This window comes from Aedes aegypti, chromosome 1 (assembly GCF_002204515.2).
Source record: "Aedes aegypti strain LVP_AGWG chromosome 1, AaegL5.0 Primary Assembly, whole genome shotgun sequence".
NCBI classification, from domain to species: Eukaryota; Metazoa; Arthropoda; class Insecta; order Diptera; family Culicidae; genus Aedes; species Aedes aegypti.
This window is the reverse complement of record NC_035107.1, coordinates 56778064-56804958: the sequence shown is the minus strand read 5'-3', so window position 1 is coordinate 56804958 and position 26895 is coordinate 56778064. Positions and strand designations below refer to the sequence as shown.

The 26895-nt window shown below is 39.0% G+C and overlaps 1 protein-coding gene across 1 annotated transcript in view; it reads left to right on the top strand.

Moving 5' to 3' along the window:
- LOC5571986 (transcription factor SOX-8) overlaps positions 1–26895 on the top strand; it is a 119190-nt gene that overhangs the window by 62336 nt on the left and 29959 nt on the right. The window contains exon 2 of the mRNA XM_021855992.1: positions 18700–18846. Within this exon, the coding sequence (XP_021711684.1) occupies positions 18700–18846 (147 nt within the window). The remainder of the gene's footprint in view (positions 1–18699; positions 18847–26895) is intronic.

The window sequence follows — 26895 nt, the reverse complement described above, 5'->3', positions numbered from 1 at the left end:
AGCTTTCCAAGCTTCTGGTAGAAAGTTTTCTAGAAGAAGCTTGTCCAAGCTTCTGGGCGATGCTTTCCCAAGCTTCTGGGAGAAGATTTTCCAAGCTTCTGGGAAAAGCTTTTCAAGCTTCTGGGAAAAGCTTTTCCAAGCTTCTGGAATATGCTTTTCCAAGCTTCTGGAATAAGCTTTCTAAGCTTCTGGGAGAAGATTTTCAAAGCATGTGGGAGAAGCTTTTCCAAGCTACTGGGAAAAGCTTTTACAAGCTTCTGGGAAAAGCTTTTCCAAGCTTCTGGAAGAAGCCTTTCCATGCTTCTGGAAGAAGCTTTTCCAAGCTTCTGGAATAAGCTATTCAAGCTTCTGGGAGAAGCTTTTCTATGCTTGTGAGAGAAACTTTTCCGAAATTCTAGGAGAAATTTTTCCAAGCTTCTGGGAGAAACTTTTCCAAGCTTCTTTGAAGAAGCTTTCCTCAGCTTCTGGGAAAATCTTTTCCAAGCTTCTGGAATAATCTTTCCAAGCTTCTGGGAAAAGCTTTTCCAAGCTTCTGGGAAAAGCTTTTCCAAGCTTCTGGAGGAATGTTTTCCAGAAGAAGCTTGTCCAAGCTTCTGAGAGAAGACTTTCAAAGCATATGGGAGAAGCTATTCCAAAATACTGGGAAAAGCTTTTCCAAGCTTCTGGGAAAAGCTTTTCCAAGCTTTTGGGAAAAGCTTTTCCAAACTTGTGGGAGGGAGAAGCTTTTCCAAACTTCTGGGAGAAACTATTCCAAGCTTCTGAGAGAAGGTTTTTCAAGATTCTGGGAAAAGCTTTTCCGAGTTTCTGGGAGAAACTTTTCCAAGCTTCTGGGAAAAGCTTTTCCAAGCTTCTGGAAGAAGCTTTTCCAAGCTTCTGGAATAAGCTATTCAAGCTTCTGGGAGAAGCTTTTCTATGCTTGTGAGAGAAACTTTTCCGAAATTCTAGGAGAAATTTTTCCAAGCTTCTGGGAGAAACTTTTCCAAGCTTCTTTGAAGAAGCTTTCCTCAGCTTCTGGGAAAATCTTTTCCAAGCTTCTGGAATAATCTTTCCAAGCTTCTGGGAGAAGCTTTTCCAAGCTTCTGGAGGAATGTTTTCCAGAAGAAGCTTGTCCAAGCTTCTGAGAGAAGACTTTCAAAGCATATGGGAAAAGCTTTTCCAAGCTTCTGGGAAAAGCTTTTCCAAACTTGTGGGAGGGAGAAGCTTTTCCAAACTTCTGGGAGAAACTTTTCCAAGCTTCTGGGAGAAACTTTTCAAGCTTCTGGGAGAAGGTTTTTCAAGATTCTGGGAAAAGCTTTTCCGAGTTTCTGGGAGAAACTTTTCCAAGCTTCTGGGAAAAGCTTTTCCAAGCTTCTGGAAGAAGCTTTTCCAAGCTTCTGGAATAAGCTTTTCAAGCTTCTGGGAGAAGCTTTTCCAAGCTTCTGGGAGAAGGTTTTCCAGAAAAAGCTTCTGGGATAAGCTTTTCTATGCTTCTCAGAGAAACTTTTCCAAACTTCTAGGAGAAACTTTTCCAAGCTTCTGGGAGAAGCTTTTCCAAGCTTCTGGAATAAGCTTTTCAAGCTTCTGGAGGAAAGTTTTCCAGAATAAGCTTGTCCAAGCTTCTGAGAGAAGATTTTCAAAGCATATGGGAGAAGCTATTCCAAGCTACTGGGAAAAGCTTTTCCAAGCTTCTAGGAAAAGCTTTTCCAAACTTGTGGGAGAAGCTGTTTCAAACTTCTGGGAGAAAGTATTCCAAGCTTCTGGGAGAAGCACTTGCAAGCTTCTATGAGAAGCTTTTCCAAGCCTCTGCGAGAGTTTTTTCAGGGATTGCTCAATGAGTTTCTTCAGAAATTCCTCCAAAAGTTCCCTCATGAATTTCTCCAGGAGTACTTTCAGGAATTCATCTAGGATTTCCTGCAAGAACTTCTTCAGGTATTCGTCTAAATATTCCTCCAGGAATTCCTCCAAATATTTTTTTTCCAGGAGTTCGTTCAGGAATTCCACATGTTGCTCCACAAATTGCTCCAAGAGTTCCATTAGGTATTCCTTCAGTAGTATCTTCAAGAATTCTTCCAGAAGTATGTTGGGAAGATTTTCTAGAAGTTCCTTATGGAATTCCTACAGTTGTTCCTCCAAATATTTCTCTGAGAATTCCTTCAGGAGTTGCTTCAGGAATTTATCTAGAAGTTCCATCAGAAATTCCTCCAGGACTTCCTTCTAGGATTCCTTAAGGAGTTCTTCCAGGGATTCCCCCAGAAGTTTCACCAGAGATTTCTCCAGGAGTTGCGCTAGAGATTCCTAGAGATTACCCCAGGAGTTCCTCCGGGTATCCCTTTACGAGTTTCTCTAGGTAATTGCTCCAAATATATCTCCATGAGTTTCTCCAGTGATTCCTCTAGCAGTTCCGCTGAAAATTCCAGGAGTTTCTCCAGGTATCTCTTCGCGAGTTCATCTAGGGTTTTGCTCAGGAGTTTCTTTATGGATTTCTCTAGAAATTCAAGGATTCCTCCAGAAATTTCTTTGGGAACTCCCCCAAAAGTTCCTTTAGAAATACTTCCAAGAATTCTTTCATGGATTCGTCTTAGAATTCTTCAAGAAGTTTCTTCAGCGATTCCTCCAGAATCACCTTCATGGACATCACCAGGATTTCCTCCTGGCATTCTTTCACAAGTTTCTCCAGGGATTACTGCAGTAATTTCTCCAAGTATTCCTCCAGGAATTCCTCCATGTATTCCTTCTGGATTTCCTTCAAGGAAGGATCCAGGAGTTTCTCCACGTATTTTCTCACGAGTTCTTGTACGGAATCCTCCAAGAGTTCCTCCATGGATTTCTCCAGGGAATTTTATAGGGATTCCTCCGGAGGATTCTCCTGAGATTCCTCCAAGATTTTCTCGAAGGATTCCTCCAGAAGTTCCACTAGAGATTCCTTAGGAGTTCTTCTAGGAGCTACTGCTATTATCTATTCAGGGACTCCTTCATGAGTTTCACCAGAGACTTTCTCAGGCGTTCCTCTATGGATTCCTCCAGGAGTTCCTCTATGGATTCCTCCAGGAGTTCCTTCAGGTATTATTCCAGAAGTTTCTTCGAAAATTCCTTCAGGAGTTCTTTCAGCGATTCGTCTAAGCATTCGCCCAGAAGTTTTATCAGAAATTGCTCCTGAAGCCCCGCCAGGGACTTTATCAGGAATTATTTCAGAAATTTCTCCTCAGTTTCCTCCAGATATTCCCCAGGAAGCTTCTCCGGGGATTACTCCAGGAGTTTCTCCAGGTATTACCACAGGAGTTCCTCCGAGGGGCGCTCCAATAAATCTTTCAGATATTTCCAAATATTTCTTTAGGAATTTCTCTAAGGTGCATTTCTTGATGGAATCCTAGAAAAAAATTATGGAGGACTCTCTAACGAAAACTCTTGCTTTCTCGGAGGAAAATCTGGAAGAATTCCAGGAAATAAATTAGGAAGAATCCCTAAAGGAATGAGTGGAAAAATCCCTATACTAATAACTGAAGAACCCTAAATGGATTTGCTGTAGGAACTCCTGAAGGAATCTGGAAGAATTTATGAAGGAATCCTTGGAAATGATTCGGAAATATAAATGTGTACCTATTACTAGGAACATCTCTAGATTAATAACAGTAAGAATTTCTGTATGAATCTGTGGATGAATGCTTCGAGGAATTCCTTGTTCCTGGAATATATTGGAGGAATCCCTTGAAGAAATCTCTGAAGAACATGATGTAGGAGTTTCTGGAGGAATTTCTGTAAGAGGAAATATCTGGAGAATATCCTGGAGGTATCTTTGGAGAAATCCCAACAAGATAACCTGGAGGTGTTACTGTTTTTTTTTTGCGAAAATCCCTGGAATATTTCGTGGAAAACTTTTTTTTCTGATTCGGATTCTGCTCTGATTAGGATTCTGCTCTGATTCGGACTCTACTCTGATTCTGACTCTGCTCTGATTCTGACTCTGCTCTGGTTCTGACTCTGCTCTGATTCTGACTCTGCTCTGATTCTGAATCTGCTCTGATTCTGACTCTGCTCTGACTCTGACTCTGCTCTGGTTCTGACTATGCTCTGATTCTGACTCTGCTCTGATTCTGACTCTGCTCTGATTCTGACTCTGCTCTGATTCTGACTCTGCTCTGATTTTGACTCTGCTCTGATTCTAACTCTGCTCTGATTCTGACTCTGCTCTGATTCTAACTCTGCTCTGATTCTGATTCTGCTCTGATTCGGACTCTACTCTGATTCTGACTCTGCTCTGATTCTGACTCTGCTCTGATTCTGACTCTGCTCTGATTCTTATTCTGTTCTGATTCGGACTCTACTCTAATTCTGGCTCTGCTCTGATTCGGAATTTGCTCTGATTCTGACTCTGCTCTGACTCTGACTCTGCTCTGGTTCTGACTATGCTCTGATTCTGACTCTGCTCTGATTCTGACTCTGCTCTGATTCTGACTCTGCTCTGAATCTGACTCTGCTCTGATTCTGACTCTGCTCTGATTCTGACTCTGCTCTGATTCTGACTCTGCTCTGATTCGGACTCTGCTCTGATTCGGACTCTGCTCTGATTCTGACTCTACTCTGATTTTGACTCTGCTCTGATTCTAACTCTGCTCTGATTCTGATTCTGCTCTGATTCGGACTCTACTCTGATTCTGACTCTGCTCTGATTCTGACTCTGCTCTGATTCTGACTCTGCTCTGATTCTGACTCTGCTATGATTCTGACTCTGCTCTGATTCTGACTCTGCTCTAATTTTGACTCTGCTCTGATTCTAACTCTGCTCTGATTCTGACTCTGCTCTGATTCTAACTCTGCTCTGATTCTGATTCTGCTCTGATTCGGACTCTACTCTGATTCTGACTCTGCTCTGATTCTGACTCTGCTCTGATTCTGACTCTGCTCTGATTCTTATTCTGTTCTGATTCGGACTCTACTCTAATTCTGGCTCTGCTCTGATTCGGAATTTGCTCTGATTCCGGCTCTGCTCTGATTCTGACTCTGCTCTGATTCTGACTCTGCTCTGATTCTGACTCTGCTCTGATTCTGACTCTGCTCTGATTCTGACTCTGCTCTGATTTTGACTCTGCTCTGATTCTAACTCTGCTCTGATTCTGACTCTGCTCTGATTCTAACTCTGCTCTGATTCTGATTCTGCTCTGATTCGGACTCTACTCTGATTCTGACTCTGCTCTGATTCTGACTCTGCTCTGATTCTGACTCTGCTCTGATTCTGACTCTGCTCTGATTCTGACTCTGCTCTGATTCTGACTCTGCTCTGATTTTGACTCTGCTCTGATTCTAACTCTGCTCTGATTCTGACTCTGCTCTGATTCTAACTCTGCTCTGATTCTGATTCTGCTCTGATTCGGACTCTACTCTGATTCTGACTCTGCTCTGATTCTGACTCTGCTCTGATTCTGACTCTGCTCTGATTCTTATTCTGTTCTGATTCGGACTCTACTCTAATTCTGGCTCTGCTCTGATTCGGAATTTGCTCTGATTCCGGCTCTGCTCTGATTCTGACTCTGCTCTGATTCTGACTCTGCTCTGATTCTGACTCTGCTCTGATTCTGACTCTGCTCTGATTCTGACTCTGCTCTGATTTTGACTCTGCTCTGATTCTAACTCTGCTCTGATTCTGACTCTGCTCTGATTCTAACTCTGCTCTGATTCTGATTCTGCTCTGATTCGGACTCTACTCTGATTCTGACTCTGCTCTGATTCTGACTCTGCTCTGATTCGGACTCTACTCTGATTCTGACTCTGCTCTGATTCTGACTCTGCTCTGATTCTGACTCTGCTCTGATTCTGACTCTGCTCTGATTCTGACTCTGCTCTGATTTTGACTCTGCTCTGATTCTAACTCTGCTCTGATTCTGACTCTGCTCTGATTCTAACTCTGCTCTGATTCTGATTCTGCTCTGATTCTAACTCTGCTCTGATTCTGATTCTGCTCTGATTCGGACTCTACTCTGATTCTGACTCTGCTCTGATTCTGACTCTGCTCTGATTCTGACTCTGCTCTGATTCTGACTCTGCTCTGATTCTGACTCTGCTCTGATTCTGACTCTGCTCTGATTCTGACTCTGCTCTGATTCTGACTCTGCTCTGATTCTGACTCTGCTCTGATTCTGACTCTGCTCTGATTCGGACTCTGCTCTGATTCTGACTCTGCTCTGCTCTGCTCTGCTCTGCTCTGCTCTGCTCTGCTCTGCTCTGCAAATCCTCAAAAGTTCATATGGCCCCGAAGTCCAGAATATTCTGCAGGATTTTCTCAACAATATTTCCAGAGATGACGAATTTAAATCAAGCGAAGCAATTTGCCATGGCAACTGCAAAACACCCTGACGTTTGCCAAAACGATTAGAAGCGGACGACTGTAGCAGGCCGTCTCTCTGGGTGGGATCAGAGATCAGGTTGACAATGGCCGGCACAAGATGCCGCCGCATTTGCAGTCGGTCCCTCTGTTGCAATGCGACGACATCACACAACCGCATTCGCGTTGCATTTTAGTGCATCGGTGCTAATGAGAGCAAAAACGGCTAATGCCGGTGCTGCCGGCAGGTGCGCTTCTGCGCTGCTATGTGGTGGTGTCTGTCAATATTGACAGTTGTGTGTTGACGGTTCATTGTCAACAGGTTTGTCGACGGTTAAGTAGCCCCTAGAATCCAATTTAAATCTAGCACCGTCTCGTCACGACATTTGTTTAAAAGAATTGCGAAATGTTCTCGCCTACTGGGATCGTACAAATATACCTTTCTCAGGAGATAGATTTCACCACTCAGCGCCGGCCTAGTCGCCATAAATTGACACCCGGTGCAAAGAACTGAAATTAAGCACCCGCCAGGGTGTCTCACATATTCCGTCATTTTCACTTAATTTTTTGGACAAACAAAAGCAAATTAGCACGAAATTGTACGAGCGTCGGGTAGCCGAACAGAAGTTGTCGCGGTTATGGCCGTGCATAACCTCACAATTTACACCGAATATCTTTATCCGTTGCGAATGTGTCAAGTCAACACTGGAATGGGCCTCCGTCTGTCTCCGAAAGTTCAAACCGAACCAGCAGTGAATTTGATGCCACCTTCAATCGGATGGAACTCCGGTGGCACGCGTGGCCAACAAACGGTTGTAAAACCCGAGGAAGAAATTTGGGAGAAAATTTTGGCGTCCATAAACCCGTTTCTTCGTAAACCGGTGGGCAAAGCTCGCAACGGTAGGCAATGGTGGTGGTGCAATTGATGCTTTTCGAAGCGCCATAAACATCGTTTTTTTTCTCAACCGAGTGTAGCACCCAACGAAGGCGGTTAAAACGTGCTAACAAGAATGTCAAACGTGATTTTTATCTCTCCTATTTCGGATGCCGAATCATAGTTTTCCCACATCAATTTTGTCCTTTACCGGGCTTTCGTCAGCAGCCCCGTGTGATCTTGTCGGTTGCAGCTTTTATCACCTAATCTCTAACCAAGAGCTGGTACCGTCCCGATGACTGCAAGTGATTAAGTAGGCTTTGGCTAACCGTCGTTGCCGGTTTCGAGTTCGCGTTTCATCCACTAGGGGCGCCGTTGTTGGTCGGTATACGTGAGGCTTCTTCGCTACGATTCGACCACGGTGGTCCGCGGCGCAGATCCATCTTAATCCTGCTTCAAACGCCGACGGGAACCTCTTCAAACTGTCACTTGAGCAACGGACGGGATGGACGAACCCGTCCTGGACGGGCTTCGGCAAGTCAAGTCCAAGTGCCGCTACTTGAATTGTATCTTTTTGGATTGTGTGGTTTGACTGCACAAGTGATAGGAGCTTAATCGACCACACGGGTTCGGAAGAAAGGGAAGGGATGAGACGACAAACCTGAAGAGGAAATTATCCTAATTACGTGAATTCTGTTGGTGGGCTTCACGGTCATGCGGTTAGTGAAGGCAAACAGACGTAACGCTGGAATTATTTCCATCACGCATCAAAAAATTGCCACCTAGGGTAAGTGTTCCCTTAGTTGTGGGTGTTCCTATAGTTGCGGTAGTGCCGTTTTCACTGATTCCATTGCATTAGCCGACACTGACAATCGACGTATTGGCTTGTTGATACACGGAATAGTTGAAAAGAGCGCTCAAATTGCTTTGAACTAATGAAAAATCACTAAATTTGCCAAAACTGTTCTTGCTTGTACCAATGGTTGCGGTAAAGTGTTCCTTTAGTGGAGGATCCCATAAGAAAACAACGTATACCACAACTATAGGAACACAAATTAAAAATATACTGCAACTTAAGGAACAGTGTACCAATAATGGAGGTATTATTTTTCACTAGCGCCGCCTGGTGGCAAAATCTCGAATCTCATAACTTTTATAATGATAGCGCTTGAGCTACTGAACAACTTTGCCGGAGACGCCATATTTCTAAGTGGCTAGGATCCTATGATAATCGCAAAACAAAAGTTTGATGCTCACTAGCGCCGCCTGGTGGCAAAACTTTGAATCTAATAGCTTTTATAATGATAGTCCTTGAGCTACTGAAAACTTTGCCGAAGACGCCATCTTTCTAAGTGGTCAGGATCCTGAGCTATCTGCAAAACAAAAAAAACTATGCTCACTAGCGCCGCCTGGTGGAAAAATTTCGAATCTCATAACTTTTATAATGATAGCGCTTGAGCTACTGAACAACTTTGCCGAAGACGCCATCTTTCTAAGTGGTCAGGATCCGGAGATATCCGCAAAACAATAGTTGCATGCACACTTGTACTGCCTGGTGGCGCAATTTCACTTAAGCAGTGTTGCCAGCTACGAAAAAAATTTTGAACCCTTCATGAAAAACTGGATTACAGTTGAAATAGTATTGCTATGTTGCTAAGCATTATATTTTTCTGTTCCGCTCAAGTTTGATGGTTTTGATCTTTACTTTATTCTTCTTAAACAGTGTTACCAGCCGCACGAACATTTGTGATTCGGCCGACTGTATGGCACGCAACACTTCCTTCAACTTTGGTGAACATCGTTATGCTTAAAATTTTTTGGTATTTGCATATCACACCCCCATAAAATTGGCTCTTTTGATAACAATCGAGCAGTGTTGTCATCTATTACCAAAATATGAAATTATGAACGGCTATTTTGGAAAGTTCTCAACTCATGCTTCAACTTTGCCTAATATGTCGAATCAGTATTTCCGCATCTAGACGTTGCATTTTTCAAAAACATAATTATAACCCTGATTTTTTACGACCGATTTTTTTACGACCCCCCGATAACGGTCGTATAAAGAGGTTGGGTGCATTACGTAACCCAAAATCAATGGAAAAGAGTTATTTTGAATAAATTGCTCCAAATTAACAATGATTAAGTATACACTGAAAAATCAATTCTTCAATATAATGGCCTAAGCTTTTTAATACATGTAAAGTGATTATTTTGTATTTACACAAAATAATAGCACACAATGTCTATAATAAATTAGAATTGATATGCAACAAATAGTGTTAGCATTAATTGGAATTTTAGCAGTAGAAATCTTTAATAAGTTCGTGACGGTCTCAAGCCAGGAAATAGAAGAGGCTAACGTTATCCAACGTCAACTTGGCGGTCGTACCTTGGAAACAACCTTTTACTTTTCTAGCGCCGCTTCTAAAGTTCGCTGAAAGTTGCTTTCAACATAAAAATGTTACTTTTTTAAAGGCTAATGACAAAAATATACCTTATTTAGAAGTTTAATGTGGTCGTAAATCTGAACTTCGGTCGAATAAATGGGTCGTAAAACGAACATAACGTAAAATAGTTTGCAATGGATTAAATGTCGACAAAAAATGGCGCCCTAAGGGTCTGTTCCAATTGGGCTATTAAAATTAGTCCGAACTTAAATTTGACAGTTCGGAAATTATTCCTCTTCTGATTTTATGGTGATCTTGTGTCATGATCATCATGTTCAAGTTGATCGATTCATTGATTTGCGCAATTAGTTTGTTATGATGAAAACGATGAGCTTTGCTGTCGATTTCCATGGTATAAGGCACTGCACTGTTTGTTCCTTATGAAACACCTTTCGGCCAAAGAACTGCTTAGGACCTCCATAATTCACTTTCGCATGGGGAGTATTTTTCGGTCGACTTGTTTGAAACTCTGCAACGCATTTAAGGGGTTGTTCATTATTTACGTAGGACAATTTTAATAATTGTTTAACCCCCCCCCCCCCTCCTTCACCCATAGTATTTTTTTATAAGAAAACTAACAATATGACGCGTAAGAAATCCCAAAGAAATATTTCAAATTTTGATACACCCTCTCCCACCTGAGAGCCCTAAGAATTTTTTGAATAAACGCTCATTTGTATAGGACAAAATTCAAAATCTCGCACCAGCCCATTTTTCAGGTCCCATCTGGGTCCTATAATAACTGTGCCAAATTTCAGCTCGATCGGTGAAATTATAATTTAACGCAAACCGTTTAAAGTGTGTAATTAAAGTTTACCCGATAAAGCTGAAATTTTGTACAGTTATTATGTGACCAATGACCCGAAATAGTTTTCTAAAGTTCGTACAGAAGGTTGGTAGGTGAGTGCTTTTGATTTACAACACTAAAAAGAGACTTGCTACCAGCCCTGTAAATGTTCGTTTTGAACAACACATTTCTGTGTGATCATCCGGATTAAACAACATTTAACACCTGGGTGCTGCGAATTGAATCCCTTTTTATTTTCAAGCAAATCTTGAAACATGCTTCATGTGAAGAATTGAGTTTGTCGTATTGATCCCTCAAACGTCACTTTGAGTTCTCTGTTTATCAAATTTCGCTCTCTGATCTCTCTCTGGAGAGCTTGAATACGTCCTAGCTCGAATGACTTTCTCATTGTGGAATCGGCTAATAGTGGGTCTGCTAGAAGTCCGTGGATCTATTCCATTTTTATGTGACGGTGCCTTTGGATTACAACGCTGAGTTCGTTCAAAAGTTGCCGGAGGAGCAATTGAAAGGATCATGTCAATGGTTTTATTGTTCCGGCCTTAGCATACCCCCTCAATCAATAAGGTGGGCTAATAAGATGTATCAACTCGATTCCTAGCATCAAACCGAATAACATCGAAAACGACGATTCTGATTAATCAATTTCAGACACAGATGGCGTCAGCATCTCGAACGCTTTGATTTTAATGATTATTTGGGTGGCTAAAAGCCAAAAGGAGAAGAAATACTCAACCGACAAAATGTTGCGCATGGAGTGTCAAGTATTTATCCTTGTGTGAATATTAGGTACACTGTTGTTAAAATAAGTCTTAAATATAATTTGGACTATTAAACAATTTGTTGCAAAATAAAGAAAATAACAAAATTATATATATTTTTTATCTCTGAGATTACAATACTTTCTCAAGAGATCACATTACTCTCTCACAAGTAACATAACCACAATCTGGAATGTTTGGCTCCGACAATCAGGCTCCCGCTTGACAAGCAAATTGAGTCAGACCGCAGCACACAGTTTAACACTATACACGAAAGTGTCGTGTTCTGGGCTTCCTGATCCGGATTATGATTATGTTATCTCCAACAGGTTTCCTGTTTCCTGTTCCTTGGTTCCGATCGGTGGTATACGAAAAGTAGCCTTTTACGTCCTCTGGGACATCCCGCTGCCATACATGCACTGTTCAGGAAGCCCACCGGAATATACTAACCGATTCACTGAGCAGCAATATAGCATCCCACTTGATGTGCCGTGTCCTAAAGGCAGCTGGAAGGCCAGACCGATGACCATATACCGGTAAACACCGAAGCGGGACCAAAAATGTGATTGACATCCACATCAACAAACACGTACATACTAGCGAAATAATTTTCCATCTGTCAAAAATAAGTCTACTCGGGAGCATACTTATTTTTGACAGATCAAAATCAGAGGAGGAATAATTTCAGAACTGTCAACTTTAAGTTCGGACTAATTTTAATAGCCCAATTGGAACAGACCCTAAATCATGGTAGCAAGGCAACCATTTCTCGAAAACTTATTCAAACAGACTCAAGTCAAAAAAGTATACAAACTTACTTTATCGATTCTACGTGTTTCGCAGACGAAATTCTACACATTTTGCTCTAAACCAACTCGATTTTTCACTTTGAGAACGTTTACTTTCCGGATTTACAAAACGACGAAAGTAAGATTTTCAACTTTCGCTCCCTAACCACTACTTTCGCCGCTTCTTTGTATGGAGAGACAAAGTGACTTAACCACGAATCAAAACAAAACATTACTTGAGTCGATTTTACACTGGTACAAAAACGTCGGAAGTAACTGAATAAATCGGCTTATCATTTTGTAATAAAATTTTTGTGGGAAATAACAGGAACTCCCTTGTTTTTGAATGCGAGCTTATTGAGTGCAAAATTTAAGCAATGTACACGGCGAAAAAATGTCAAAAAGGTGATTCATTTTAAAACAGTTTTAGAAGACAGGTTGTGTTTTTTTTTAATTAATTTTCTCAAAACCCTATGGAAGTTACTTACGTCGATTTGAAAAAGTAATCGAGATTTGTTTACATCAAAAATCTCGCCCAACTGAGCATCAGGATTCCGCCTGCGTCCGAACGACGGACCTAAAATTAGGCGCATCTCACTTTCACCCATCGTATGCAATTCGCGCCGGAAAGGTGTCAAACCTGAGCCTATTTTTACGTTGTACGATAAAAATAGTCCAAGACAAGCATTCTCGATAATTAGTACTTAGTCGCATCCTCGCTAGCATGCCTAGCGACGCGAAAACTTTTATCATCATTAGGGAAGATTTAGGATTTGAACGCGCGCAAAAATCCGAGTCAGAGAAGTCAGTCGAGTGAAGTGCACTAATTAAGTGCTGAGTTCGTGTGATCGTTTGCATACACGCTGCGCTCCGATGGCTATCATCAACATTTAATTCCCAGTGAGCTGAATCCAAGCTGAATCATATCCTCCCGGTCGGAATCCGCACGGCAAATCGTCGTCATCGCAACGGTCGGCCGCATGGCCGTAGTCAGGATTCCGGTCTTGAACAACATCAAAGTCATTACTTATTACTAGTGATCCTTTATAAGAGAGATTCGCGGAAGTTGACATTTCTGTCAAAGTGTGAGCCTGGGTGCTGCGAACTAACTCAAAATGCTTGTCAAGCGGGAGCCTGATTGCCGGAGCCAAACATTAAAGATTGTGGTTAGGTTTCTCTTGAGAATGTATTGTTATCTCACGAGAAGGTATTGTTATCTCAGAGATAAAAAATATATTTGTTTTTAACCCATATAGGCCTGAGTGATAGCAAAAATACTAAAACCCTCACCGCTCCGCGAGTTCTTAGCGAATTCAAATGATTTTTGTCAGTTTACTGGCCCACATATCTAGTCTCTAGAAGTGGCCAGAGGAACTCGGAAATATTCCTGTGGCCGGAGTTATTCCGGTGGGTCACTGGGTCAAGTCGGGTAAAAAAAAGCTATATTTTGGGACATTCCAAGTTAGCTTCATTTATTTGCAATGACAATCATTTTAATTTACATAAATCATTGAGATCTGATATTCACCATTAAAACTGAAGAGTTTTGCGCCATTTAAAATATAGCGGATGTGGATTTGTTGGATACTAAACCATTGCAATTCTCGAAAAGTAGAAATTAAACATAATTGTGCACTGAAATGCATTCCCATAAGCTTGGCACAGATGTTCAGATACAAATTAGCAACTTTATCGTAAGTTTGAGGCGTCCCGGGACCCGAAAATGGTCATTTGTAGGATCAATCAAATGCAAAACTCATAGTTATCCAATTCAATCGTTTCTCAAAAGGTTTACACTGATGTAATTTTCTTGAAATTCCGTCATATAGTGGTCACATTATAGCCGATTCCAGAAATTAATTGTGACTTCAAATTTGTCTACCTCCAGGGGCACAAACGCATAGTATCCTTTTCAGCCGACCTGACCCAGTGACCCACCGGAATAACTCTGGCTACAGGAATATTTCCGCGTTTCTCTGTCCACTTCTAGAGACTAGATATGTGTGCCAGTATACTGACAAAAATCATTTGAATTCATTTAGAATTCGCTCAGCGGTGAGAGTTTTAGAATTTTTGCTTTCACTCAGGCCTATACGGGTTAATATACGATCTTCCAAATCAGAGGCTTAATCTATGAAATCTGCTGTTATCAAAAAGAGTGAGCAATGAATTAAGTAAGAGCGTTCGAGATGCTGATGCCACCGGAATCTTTGCTTTCAATGTTATTCGGTATGATGTTAGGAATCGAGTTCATACGTGATATAACGAACACCGCATTGTAATTCACAGGCACAATAACATAAAAGTTTTATATATCAACGCACTTCTCGCAGACCTGCTATTAGCCAATTTCAAGATATTTATAAACACACTTTGAGAAAGTCATGTGAGTAAGAACGCATACAAGCTCTCCAGAGAGAGATCAGAGAGCGAAATTTAATAAACAGAGAATTAAAAGTGACGTTTGAGGGACTAATACGACAAACCCAATTCTTCACAAGAAACATGTTTCAAGATTTGCTTGAAAATATAAAGGGGTTTAGTTCGCAGCACCCAGGTGTGAGCCAATCGAGCAGCGAGAGCTGTCAAAGCGTGAGCCAAACGAACATGCGTTATGTTTGTTTTGAAATTTTCTTGAGAAGTAATGTAATCCGCTTGAAATTTTTTCGGTAAAAGTTGTATTGCATAGAGTAATAAAATTTGAAATGTTTTCCTTTTTAGAATTTTCGTCAATGCGATTTAGTTGTCGATTTTTTCAGCTGTTTTAGTTTGGAAATGTAGCTCAAAAATCTATAATGAAACAAATTATACTTTTTATCAATGAGGAAGTCATGTCCGTGTTACAAAATTATTCTCGACGCCGAGCAAACTCAGCACTGCTGATCTGTTGCCAAATCATTCCACTTTACTTCCGCGTATCTCTCATATAAAGGATCACTACTTATTACAGCTAACTCTCCCTTATTCAATTTCGTATTTCAAAATCGAATGAGAGAACCAGTGTCGTAAAAATTCAGCCGAATGATACCCGATCAGTGCGAAAACGAACAAAAACAAACTCTGCTAGCAAGAAGCCAATCTGACTTCGAGTGCGAATGCGACGAGAAAGAGAGTGGGTGCAACACACGCACACATTCAGTTTCACCCACTGTTGGTGTCATTTCAAAATTCAGTTTCACCTAGAGGCACTGAAATTGAAAATTGAATATAAAAAATTACAAATGAATTTTATATTACTGGTGTAAGAAAACGGCAATATGATGCCTCCAGTTGATGAATCATGATTGTCTTTTAATAAAAAAATACAACTTTTGCAATTTGCGGATGTTTTGTGGGGTATTCTGACGGAAATGTTTTTTTTCACTAGTGAAATTGAATTTGAATGTCAGTAGTGGATGAGAATTAGTGTAGCAAAAGTAATTGAAAAACTGAATGCACGTTCTACCAGATTCGTGCATGTATTGTCAAACAAACATTCACACAAAGAAGAATTCAACGATGACGGAGCCTACTGAGGATCGGCGTTGTTGACTGTATATTGAAATATGCAGACACTGGAGAGAACTATAGAAAAAGTTGGCTTTCATGGCTACCTCGCTGGTCCCTTGGATCGCTTTTGCACTAGATATGTGTTCCACAGCTCGATTCCTCCCTAATTCGATGGTCCCTTCAATATCGAGTTATGGAGAGTTGACTATAAATTCTCAACAAAATGAAAACAAAATAAAAATCCCACATCAAAATTCATCCCAGAGAGAACGCTGTAGAAAATTATCCATTAGGTAGTTTGGATATTAATAGTTTAGAGTGTATCGTTTACACAGTATTTTTAAAGCTGTCAATTTTTAGAAAATTTAAAAAAATGGCCACCCTAACAGCAACATTGCGGATTGCGCAAGCACCTGGAAAATCTTCAACTGGATATGGGGAAATAACTCGGAATCGTTACGACGTAGCACTGAGCATCGAACTGCAGGAATCTCAATTATTTGGTCATGGATTTGGCCAGAAAGTTGAAGCTGTCCCAATTATTCGTTCAGAGAGCCAAGGACCGGAAGAGACGGCATACGTACAAACTGTAGGAAGCTCCATATCGCAACAAAGAAGCCTGATTGTTAGTTGGACTCTGAGAGTTCTTCAATAAGTTCATCATGACGCAATTTTCACTGCGGTCCCCCACTGTCCCCCTCTCTAGGTACGTCCATGGTCGGCTACGCAAAGTGCACGTGTTCGTCCGTTTGGTGGTGGGTTGCTTGGATCATACGAAATGATCCCCATTAGGAACGAATCAAGGCATACTGCGAATGAGTGAGTGGTGCCTGATAGCAGTACTCACGAGGCCAGTGCTGCCATTTGGTGATTTGGTGGATTTCATGGAAGCACCTATCGCCGAAAAGAAAGAAGCACAGATGAATGCATTTGTGGTGCCGTTACGGTTGAAGGCCGGTTCCGGTTGTCCGGAACGTATACAACAGATTCATGCGAATCTGACAAGGAGAACCCGAGCAGTAGGAAATTGCTGCAGAATATCAAAATAAGGTATTCCGTACCAGATCATTTTCAATACTTACCACCTGAATAAGGTATGAAAGTGCCATGTGTAAGAGGTAAAACACTTCAAATCTCGTATACTCTGAGATAACGCCCTAAAAGCCATTGGTAGCCACCTGTGTAGCTCGTTGTTTCTGAGCAAAAGAAGGAATAAGCATCCAAACCAACATCACGGGCAGGTAGATAATGATCCTTTCTTCCCCATAGCGTTGTTAAATAGCAATAAAATCCATTCAAATGCTCAGAAACAACGAGCTACACACATGGTTACCAATGGCTTTTAGGGCGAGATCAGAAGTTAAGCGAGAAATAATACCTCACGCATATTCTACTGAAAAACGAGGGGCTGCTTTGACATTTCTTGACAGCGGAATTTGGGCTGTTCGCGAGTCTCGTCTCAGGGAACAAGTTTTTTTCGTTCCTGCTCGGGAAGGCACACTTGTTCTTTTTGTTGTTGTTGTTGCTGCTTCAATGCTCTTATGAGATGTTTTGTTGCGATTTTGCGGGAGGAATGTGACTTTTTCATGTGGCGGACGCTGGGATCATGTCTCGTAAATAGAGCGGAATAAAGACACTTAATCTTATCTGTGGCCACTCGAAGAGGTATGTTCGTCTTTTCAACGGTCGGATGAATGGTTGATGATGCAGAGCTTTGTAATGAGCAATGGCGATTCTTCGTCAAATTCATATGTCGTATTGTGAAATTGGCATTGCGTCTTGGTTTTGGATCGATCACCCTCAAAATTATATTATGTGATTGATGGACGATCCCTTCAGCAGATTGTTTGGTACCTGACAGAGATTCGCATAGAGGAAAAGTATCAACGTCATATGCAGCCCATATTTCGCTGTCACGAAACGTCAAATACAGCCAGTCGGTTTTATGGCTGAAAGAGTGAAAAGTATTGTAATCAAAATGAATTATTATTAAAAGCCTCAGTCAGCGGAACCGTTTTTCCAAAAATGCTGATAAATCTAAACATAAGACTAGTTATTTCTCATTTTGCTACATTTGCTGGCATTAAATTTTAATCAAATTAATGCTTCGGTGTGATGCAAACGCAATATGTTTTTGCTGAGGTGTGCATGTGAGGGTTTGAATGGCTTGCGCATGATTGATGTAAACACAGAGTAGAATCAGAAAAAAAAACTCAGCAATCACAGAAAAAGAAGACCGTCTTCGTGAGTCTCGTCTCAGTTTGGTACAGTGGGGATTCGCTCGTTGGAACTCCGCTACATGGAATAACTCGATGGTTGGATGTTCGCTGGTTGGAAAATATTGCAACTAAAAAGCACTCGAATGTCAAGAGTTGATGTCAAACTGACTTTGACGTCTGAGCACCGTCGCATTGAAGTCTCCATGTATAGAACAAAAGTGCATGTATAAGTGCGAATCGTGACGATTTGCTCTCCAGGTGCGTGAGTCTGGAGCATTTTCACCAGCTGTCAGTCGTTCCAACTAACGGATCGGATTCGCTAGATGGAAGGCAGTTGTGTTCCAACCAGCGAATCCCCGCTATAGTACTTCAGCACCTTCAGAAGTGCTGTCAGCTAACAATGTTTTTGTGCCCATTATTGAACAATTGACAACCGCCTAAAATTTTCTCAGCAATTTTTCCATAGCTTTGACGTATTTAATATTACGTTACGATCCCCCAATAATGGTCGTAAACTATTTAGATCGGAGTGTACTGGCACTCGGAAGTTTGATCTGCCAGATGCGCGTAATCATTGTCATCAGGTTAGGTCAAGAAACGACTACGACTCCGCGTAAACATAAAGTTTGATACTAAACATTCGCATCGACGCTATAGCGTCGTCGGCATTCATTCTTGACAGAATCAGGTCTAGATGGAAAACATATGATCGTATCGTCGTCGTCGTCCGCCAACGACAAGACATCCAATATCGTTCGCGGAACGGCCGCGCTTTCGTATTTGATATTTAATATCAGTTTTTTCTTCACTCTTAAGTCTGATCGTCGTCATGGAGATGCACTATCCCTTCCTAAGGAGATCTTAATTATGCGCCTACTATGCCATTTGCCTCGCAACTCGTAATTGAATCCCCCCACCCCCCCCCCCTCTAGCAGTCCCATTTCGCGGAGTGATCCATCTTCGTCTACTAATGTTGATTCGTTTTTTTTTCTTTCTCGTTCCATATACTTTATTGCAGATCGCCGACAGATAAGAAGAAAAATCACATCAAACGACCGATGAACGCCTTTATGGTCTGGGCCCAGGCGGCGCGGCGGGAAATGTCCAAACAGGAGCCCAAACTGCAGAACTCCGAGATCAGCAAGGATCTGGGGAAGATGTGGAAGTAAGTTGAATTTTAATGGGTTTGCAGGTTTTTAATTTACTGAAATCACTGATCACTTGAACATGTTTTTATTGGCTAGTCGAGAATTCAATTGAATTTGGTTTTGATAAAAATATTGTCCCACTAACCCAATATCTCTTCCATGACCACTGTGGAGATGAAGAGGTATACTGGTCTTTAGTTACATGGTTGTCTTACTAACATTCCTTAAGAACGGTCGATTGCTACTTTCAACATATTACATTGAAACTACATGCGACATCAATGAGAATAGAGTCAAATTAACAGTCGTAAATAGATGTCAGAGTGACTTACGATTATAAAAAATATACTCGAAAGACGCTATAAACCCTGGCTATATAGCAAACTGAGCTATCAATCGGTCAACCAGTGTAAACAACACGCTAGTCGCGTGGACTTCTTTATCCCGAGTGTGTTTATTTGCACAGCTCAAACAACCGCCAATCGGTGAGCAGATGTGTCCAGCGGATGTGTGCCTTATTAGAGCTAGAAATGGACACACCGCGCCAAATGTCCCCGGTTTCAACACATAAGACTCGCAGAGAATCGTATCGAAAAAACCGCTCACAGCTGTCCGGCGGAAATCTGGGCCATCGTAATTTACGAAAAGTATCTCCCCCCAGTGATAAGCTTATTCCACTCCAACACAAACAAGCGACGCAAAGTTATGAATGAAAATGGTATCACCCTCTGTTTGCTCATCCCGAAAGCATGAAGTTTATAGATAAATTATGTGAACCACACCGAGCTCAAGAGGAAACTTGTTGCTGCGCTTTTCCTTATGTCTTTAGGCTATCCACGGTATGTCTAAAATAGTTATTAACGAAAAATTATCATCAGTTTTAAAAAATATGGTGTCTTGGCATCGTCTGCATGAATTTGGAAATGTTTCATCGAGCGAAATGAAAGTTAGAGTGATTTGAAGATTTAAGGTTATTTTCAAAGGATATTTCTAAAATTCAGAAAAATCTTGATCGCCGCATCATTTACTATTCAAAAACTAATTGCCGTAACGCAACACACGCGTTATGTTTTTGTTGCGCATTGCCCGGAATCATGAATCACATGCCTAAAATCATGAGTCACACATCCGTTTATGATCGACAACATAAAAAGAATTTAAAAAGCTACTGCGAGATTCGAACCAAGAACCTTCTGATTGAGAGTCCCGTATTATACCACACTACCACTTTACCATGTTGAAATAAAGGTGATCGAAAGCAGAGGTGCGTCCACATTCGAAACCATGGGTAGGACAAACATTGGCAAACAATTTTATGTCCATGGAAGTCAAGAAAAAATTTCAACCTCATGGAATCCATGGCCGTTTACAGAAAGCTACTGATTTTTCATGCCACTAGTTATTCCAAGTCTGAAAGAGCAAAGAGCATACTTTTTTTTGGTCATGGGTAAAATTTAGGCATTGAGAAAACGGACAGAGAAACTTATAAACTCGTTTTAGATACGAAAATGCGAACAATTCCAGAAGATTGAAACATTTCAAAATTCTAATTGATTTTTCCCAATTTGCTTTTCTCTCCGATAAAATCGCAAGAAAATTATAAAGATTTTAATAATACGGTTCATTTTTTACACTTATCCATAGGAAAAGCGATATGTTTTCTTCCCTAATTTTCAAAACAATTGTTTGTTGTAAACATTCTTAGAAGAAGCTTAAGTTTCTTGATAGAAAGTTCAACGTGCAGATACTCCTATAAATATTTCCCTGGAATTTCTTCAACTATTTCGGAAGCATCATAGTGGTTCTGATAAGAATTCTTTTACTAATCTGCCATTTAATATTCGATTTTTTATGAATCATGTCACAATATATCAGGAGAATTTTGGTCCTATAATCAATAATCACTTCCAGAAATTTTTAAAACAATTGGTCGGCGTTAAGTCAGAGTATGCCAAAGGACATTTTTAATACAGTAAAGACCCGATTTTGTCAGCCACTCGATGAATTTTGGGCTGACAAAATGGGAACCTGACAAAATCGGGTCATTTTATTGTGTTCGGGTCATTTTATTGTGTTCCTGTTTTTCAAATTTTTATGTGTTACATGGTTACATAGACTTTTAAGAGGGCGATGAACATTTATCAGGGGCTCCCCCTCCCTTGTATTGGTAGTATCGATTTTTAACACTTAATAAGAAGCAGTGTCATTGCCCCCTTTGGATACTCCCATGCGTGAATGACATCAAACATCATCATCAATTTGAATGTAAACATTTTAAAACATGACGATAACAATTTTTTGACAAATTTTAAATAGGCTGACAAAATTTGGTCAAAAAGCTGACACAATCGGGGGTAGACAAAATCGGGGGCAGACAAAATAGGGGGCTGAAAAAATCGGGTCAGTACTGTATTACTTTTTGCAATTTCTTATCGTAATAGGCTGTTTTTAATCAAGCCATTCTGTCATCATCATCATCATCATCATCATCATCATCAGAGTTTTCAATTTTCCCGGGATTTGACTTCCCGGGAAACGGGAAATAAAATTGTCATTTCCCGGGAATTCCCGGGATCCCGGGAAATCCTTTAAACCTGTTAATTAAGCTAATTTGATGTTCTCCAGAATCATCCTGGCCCCCCACAGAATTTTTGATGATATTAAAAATAATAATTAAAAGACAATAAATTTAACATGAAGCAACATCTTTCGAATTAGTGTACATGACTTTTGTTATTGACAAAAATCTCTTCAGTAGTTACGTTATTTTATGTAGTACAACTACAGTGAGAAAACCTCGCTTGTCTTACACAACATCGGCGTTACGGTTCTGACTTCCGTGAATTGCGTGACAATCGAAAGTTTAACCGTCCAGCTGTCCATCGATCGGTTACTGTTAGAACTAGCTTCTGATTTTATACGATATGCGCGATTTTCGACATCTCCGTAGCAAAAAATACCATGGAATAAAAAAGCGTCAATATAATGGAAGTATAATTCCCAAAATATTTTTTTTCTAAAATCCAATTAGTCCTGCATAAAGCATAAAGCAGCATATTCACTGCATACTGATTCCTCATGTTTTTCGGAGGAATGAAAATCATCTAAAGAATTCTATATATCAACTTCAACTCCTATAATGTCAGAAAAAATAATTTAAAAAATAGAATTCTAAAGGAATTTCAAAAAATATAAAGCGTGGATTATTGTCCAAACATAAGGCTTAACTTGCAAGGAATTTCGGCATTTTTTTTCAGATGAATGAAATTTGAATTGGTGTGAAAAAAATGTAACAAAATCGACCATAGTGTTTTATTCCTGCAATAAATTATTTCTTTGATTTTGCATGAATCAATTTATTGCTTAAACTACATTTTTCCAAGAAAACTTATTATTTAGTAAATAATTTGATAAATTTCCAACATATTTGTATTTTTTTTTTTTTCAAAAAAATGTCGATATACTTTATAGATTTTAATATGATGAAATTCCTCAAGGAATATTGAAAGGTGGTTTCAGAACATTTGCAAATCCCTTGGTCAAATAATATTGTGGGACTTGTTCACACTTTCAAAACGAATTCTTCCTGGTGGACATCCATTCTTCTATGTCTACCTTATATTAGCAAATTGATTCCGGAAAATGTTCCAGAATTTACTTAAAAAATATTACTTAATTTTTCCAAACTTCAGTTTTCCCACAATTCCTTAAAGAAAAACATTAATTCTGTCATATCTAATACTAAGATATTTCGCTAAATTTCTTCTGTCAATTGTTTAAAATAGTTTTCCCAAAAGAAGAGAGAAATTTGTTATATAAATTTTTCTGCTAGGTTCATCAAAAGTCATTAAGAAATATTCCCAAAGTACTTCACAAATTTCGTCAAAACATCTTCTATATTTAGGATTATTCAACAATTGGAAAGAAAATTGTTTTTGAAATGTCTCTTGCCTTCGAATTTTTAGAGGTAATTTGTCGAAAACACCAGGAAAACTTTTGCTTCCGAAATCAGCGTAGCGGTAAAGAAATCTGTAGAGAAACATGCATCAAGTAAATGGGAAGGGGGAAAAATGTATTAGGCTGTTCATAAAGAAATTTGTATTGATCGTCCTTAAAACAATTCTTTAGAAATAATTTTGCCAATCATTGGCAGAATCCATATTCTAAGTTTGAATATTTGTATGATGAGAGGGCGAAATTTAAAAATCAAGGAAGGATAGATTTCAAAGATAATTTCTAAAGAAGATTCTGATGGACCTTGTTGAGAAATTTGTTTTATTTGTAAATTCATTGGATAGGTTTTAACTATTTTGTAATTTACCTCTAGATAAAAGATTATAAATTATCTTTAATTGTACCATTGCCCATTCATTCTACCTGCTTCAACATTTTGTTGTTTCTCCTTCCTTCGCATGACGCTTTGAGGAACTTCGTACAAAAATCTTTCGATACTCCAAAAAGCAACATTTAAAAAAAGGTAAATTATAGGAATTGCTAAATTCTTATACGTAGGGTTCCTGATTCCTGAAAGTCCATCAGGGATCCTTAACAAACTTTCAAAGTAATGCAAAATTTTCTCCTAAGATATAAATTCATTATAATCTCTCATTACGATTTTTTTCACAATACATCTTTGGCCATGTTCTTAAAAGATGCCGGCAATATTTTTGCGTAAAACTTATACAATACTACAAAATAATCAATAATAGACCCTTCAAAAAAGTTTGGTGGGAATTTCTAGAGGTAGGAAAAAACGAGATCTACATAAATATGTTCACCACAATATCATCAAACTTCGGAGTTCATACAATATATTATCTTAGATTTTAGTTAGAGGAATTCGGGGCATAATGGACACATCAAGCAAATGCTTTATTTTAAGACCAAACAATGACTTTTTTTTTTCAAATCTATCCCGGCTAGCTTTCAAGTTTGATATTAGTACGACGTGCTACATTTATTCATGGTAAAAAAAATCATATCATATGTCTGAAAAGTGAGATAGAAAATTAGGTCCAAAACAAGTCTGGTAAAAATGTATCGGGGAAAAATGAACACTTGCATGAAATTCAATGATTCCAAAATATTCAATGTCTGTCAGTCGTTTCGAAATGTAAAAGGGCTCTCCCTCTATCATAAAAGCTAAAAAGAACCTTTCTGGGTTCATTATATTGCTCAAAAATTAGATTATCCCACCGCCTTGCTTATATGCCAATTTGAAACAGAGAAAAACTCAAGATTCAAAGGATAATTGAAGCAAAACATTAACTTTTTTACCGTCAAACATTTCAAATGCATTACAGATTTCATGCAGTGTATGAACTTTTGATGAAGTATACATATTCTCAGAGATTAAGGGGCTGTCAATTTTGCCCCGGGTGTTCATTATGCCCCTAATCCCCCTGCAAATACTTTCAGTAAAAGTTCCATCCATTTTAACACCAATCATTTTCTATTGTAAAAGACGAAGAAAAAAGAGCAAGATTTTTTGTAGTAAATCCTTAGTATAGGACCACTTAATCTTTTCTGTGAGATACATTGCCAACAACGACACGAATTTTTTTTAGTATTTTTTCCGATTTATTTTTTTAATGACACCTACACGTTAATGCTTCCAGTGGACGATTTTCCCTTTGAAGGAAGCACCACACTAAACAACGGATTAGCAGGTAACGCACAGTGACACAGTTGCCACGTCACGAAGCCCACCAATTTAAGCTGCAATTATTCTAAATATTACAAACAAAGTTCTTTTAAACCTTCTGTTGTATGTGTTTCTTTAGCAATCTGATATGGAGTGATTCGTAAAGGAATTTGTAAAGCAATGCCTAAAAAATATTGAGATATTCCAAGAGTAGTTTTTGTACCAAGAGTGGAGAGTGGATAAAATTTTAAATTTTATTTATGGAAGAATCCTGAGATTACCATGCGCCAAAAATTTGGAGTTATTTTCAGAACCTGAAGGAATACTTGATGGAACTTCTGGAGATTTTTTGAAGAAGTTCAGGAATCATTTGCAAAATCTTTGTAAATCTGGTGAAAAATTTCTTCAAAAAATTCCCAAATGAATTGTTAATGCGGTTTAAAGAAAAAATATCTCTCGAGAATACTTAGATAAATCTTTGGTTATGCATTATCGAAAATATATAAAAAAATATGTATATTTTGAAGAGAGTTTTGAAGGAAGGGGAAGCGTTGCTCCTTGATTTATGAGGAATCTAAAAAATAATATTAGTAAAATAATACAGATAGATCTGCGAATCATGAATCATGAATAACATTTTCTCAATTGCGTTTTTTTAAATTGCTTATGCAATTTTTGTTATTATGAGGAATCTTTACAGTAACACCTGGAAGAGTCAATCATTTTTTTTTTTTTTTGAAAGTCTGGATAATTTTTGCTGCGATTTTTTCAAACAATCCTTTAGTAACTTCAAAAACTGTTGGCGAACTCTCTGAAGAAATGATTCCTTACTTGGTGATCTTGTAGACTTTTTTGATGAGACCCCTAGAATTTTTTGAACAATTTTTTTGGAGAAATCCTTAGTAATTCCTGAACATCTTAAATAAATTATTAATGAACACAGGAGGGCACATTGAACTTGAAATTGGAATTTATATGTAATAAGTACATGGAGGACCTTCAAGCAGAAATGATTAAAAGAATTTCTAATGCATTTTCTGGCGGAATCAAGAATTTTTTTAAGCAGTTCGATAGAGATTCATCGAGAAATTGTCTGGTGAATTCAGAAAGTCTGGGAATGATTTTCCGTGGGAATCCCAGGACGAACTCAGTGAAAATGGGTAAAGGAGTTCTTGGAAAAAGCACTGAAAAGTACGAAAATAATTCATGAAGAAATTCCTGTAGGAATCTCTGTAAAGCACATTGTTGAATAACTGAAAAGTTTATGGAAAAATCACACTGGACATTCCTTGTGAGTTTTTTGCTAGAACCCTTGTAGGATTTAAATTGGATTACAAAAAAAGAATGTGTTTCGAAGCGAAAATTGAAATTTACAAATATTTCTGATGTGTTGCCAGATGAGACAAAATAACCAATGAATAAAATCAATACAAATCTGTTAAAACTACGAAATTTGTGAAAATCGCGGCCGACATTACTTCTGTAAAACAAGTATTTGCTAGGCCCCCCTAGGCCCCCTCCAAAAAAAAAATCCAAGCTACGCCAATGATGATCTTATCCTCTTCCTTGTATTTAGAGCATTCCCGAGACCTGATGGAGTGTTCTTGATTGCAGTGAAAGCAGTTTGGAGTGTTTTCATCACACTGCTCGCCTACTGTGGACTTGAAAATTCAAAGTTTGGCTTCGTTTTATAATCACCTTAACGAAAGCTCTTTAAATTCACAGTAAATTTGTCGATTGTGAATCTGATGGTTATTTGAGTAGTTTTGGAATAATATGTGATGCACCACACGAAAATATTTATCTAATATGCAAATATTCCTATAAAATGGTCACAAATCTTCATTTCCCATGACGAACAATAGAAATTCACAAAGTAAATGTTGGCATACCATATCTCTGGAATGGTGGACGTCGAATAAATTGTAAAAGGATCCTAAATTGTTTGATGAAATCTTGTTTTTTTGTTTGATACACCGAAAACATAACACTGCGGAACACGGGTTTGTCTCAAGCATCAATATACCGTTATTAACTTAATTAAGGATTGTTGAATCCATTGCCATTTTCAGAAATATCATAGCACGTCTAGTTTTTGAGATATTAGCTGTTGAAAATGCTAAATTTTACTATTTCAACTTGCATGCTAGTTTGCCAGCTTGTATGGCAATTTATTTGCTTAATTTGCCTCAGAACTTAAACTTCATGTGTATAACAATATTTATGAACAAAGTTCATAATACTTCCAGTGCTCAAAAGTTATTTTTGTTGGTTTAGAAAAGTATTGTATTTTGCCATATGAGAAGAAAAGAAAAATTTGGTATGGAGACTGTAAGCATGTTGAAAAAATCGATTATACTTAATTTTTACCGTGCAATTTCAACCAAATTATATCTGAAATAAAAGTTAAAGTCCAATTTTG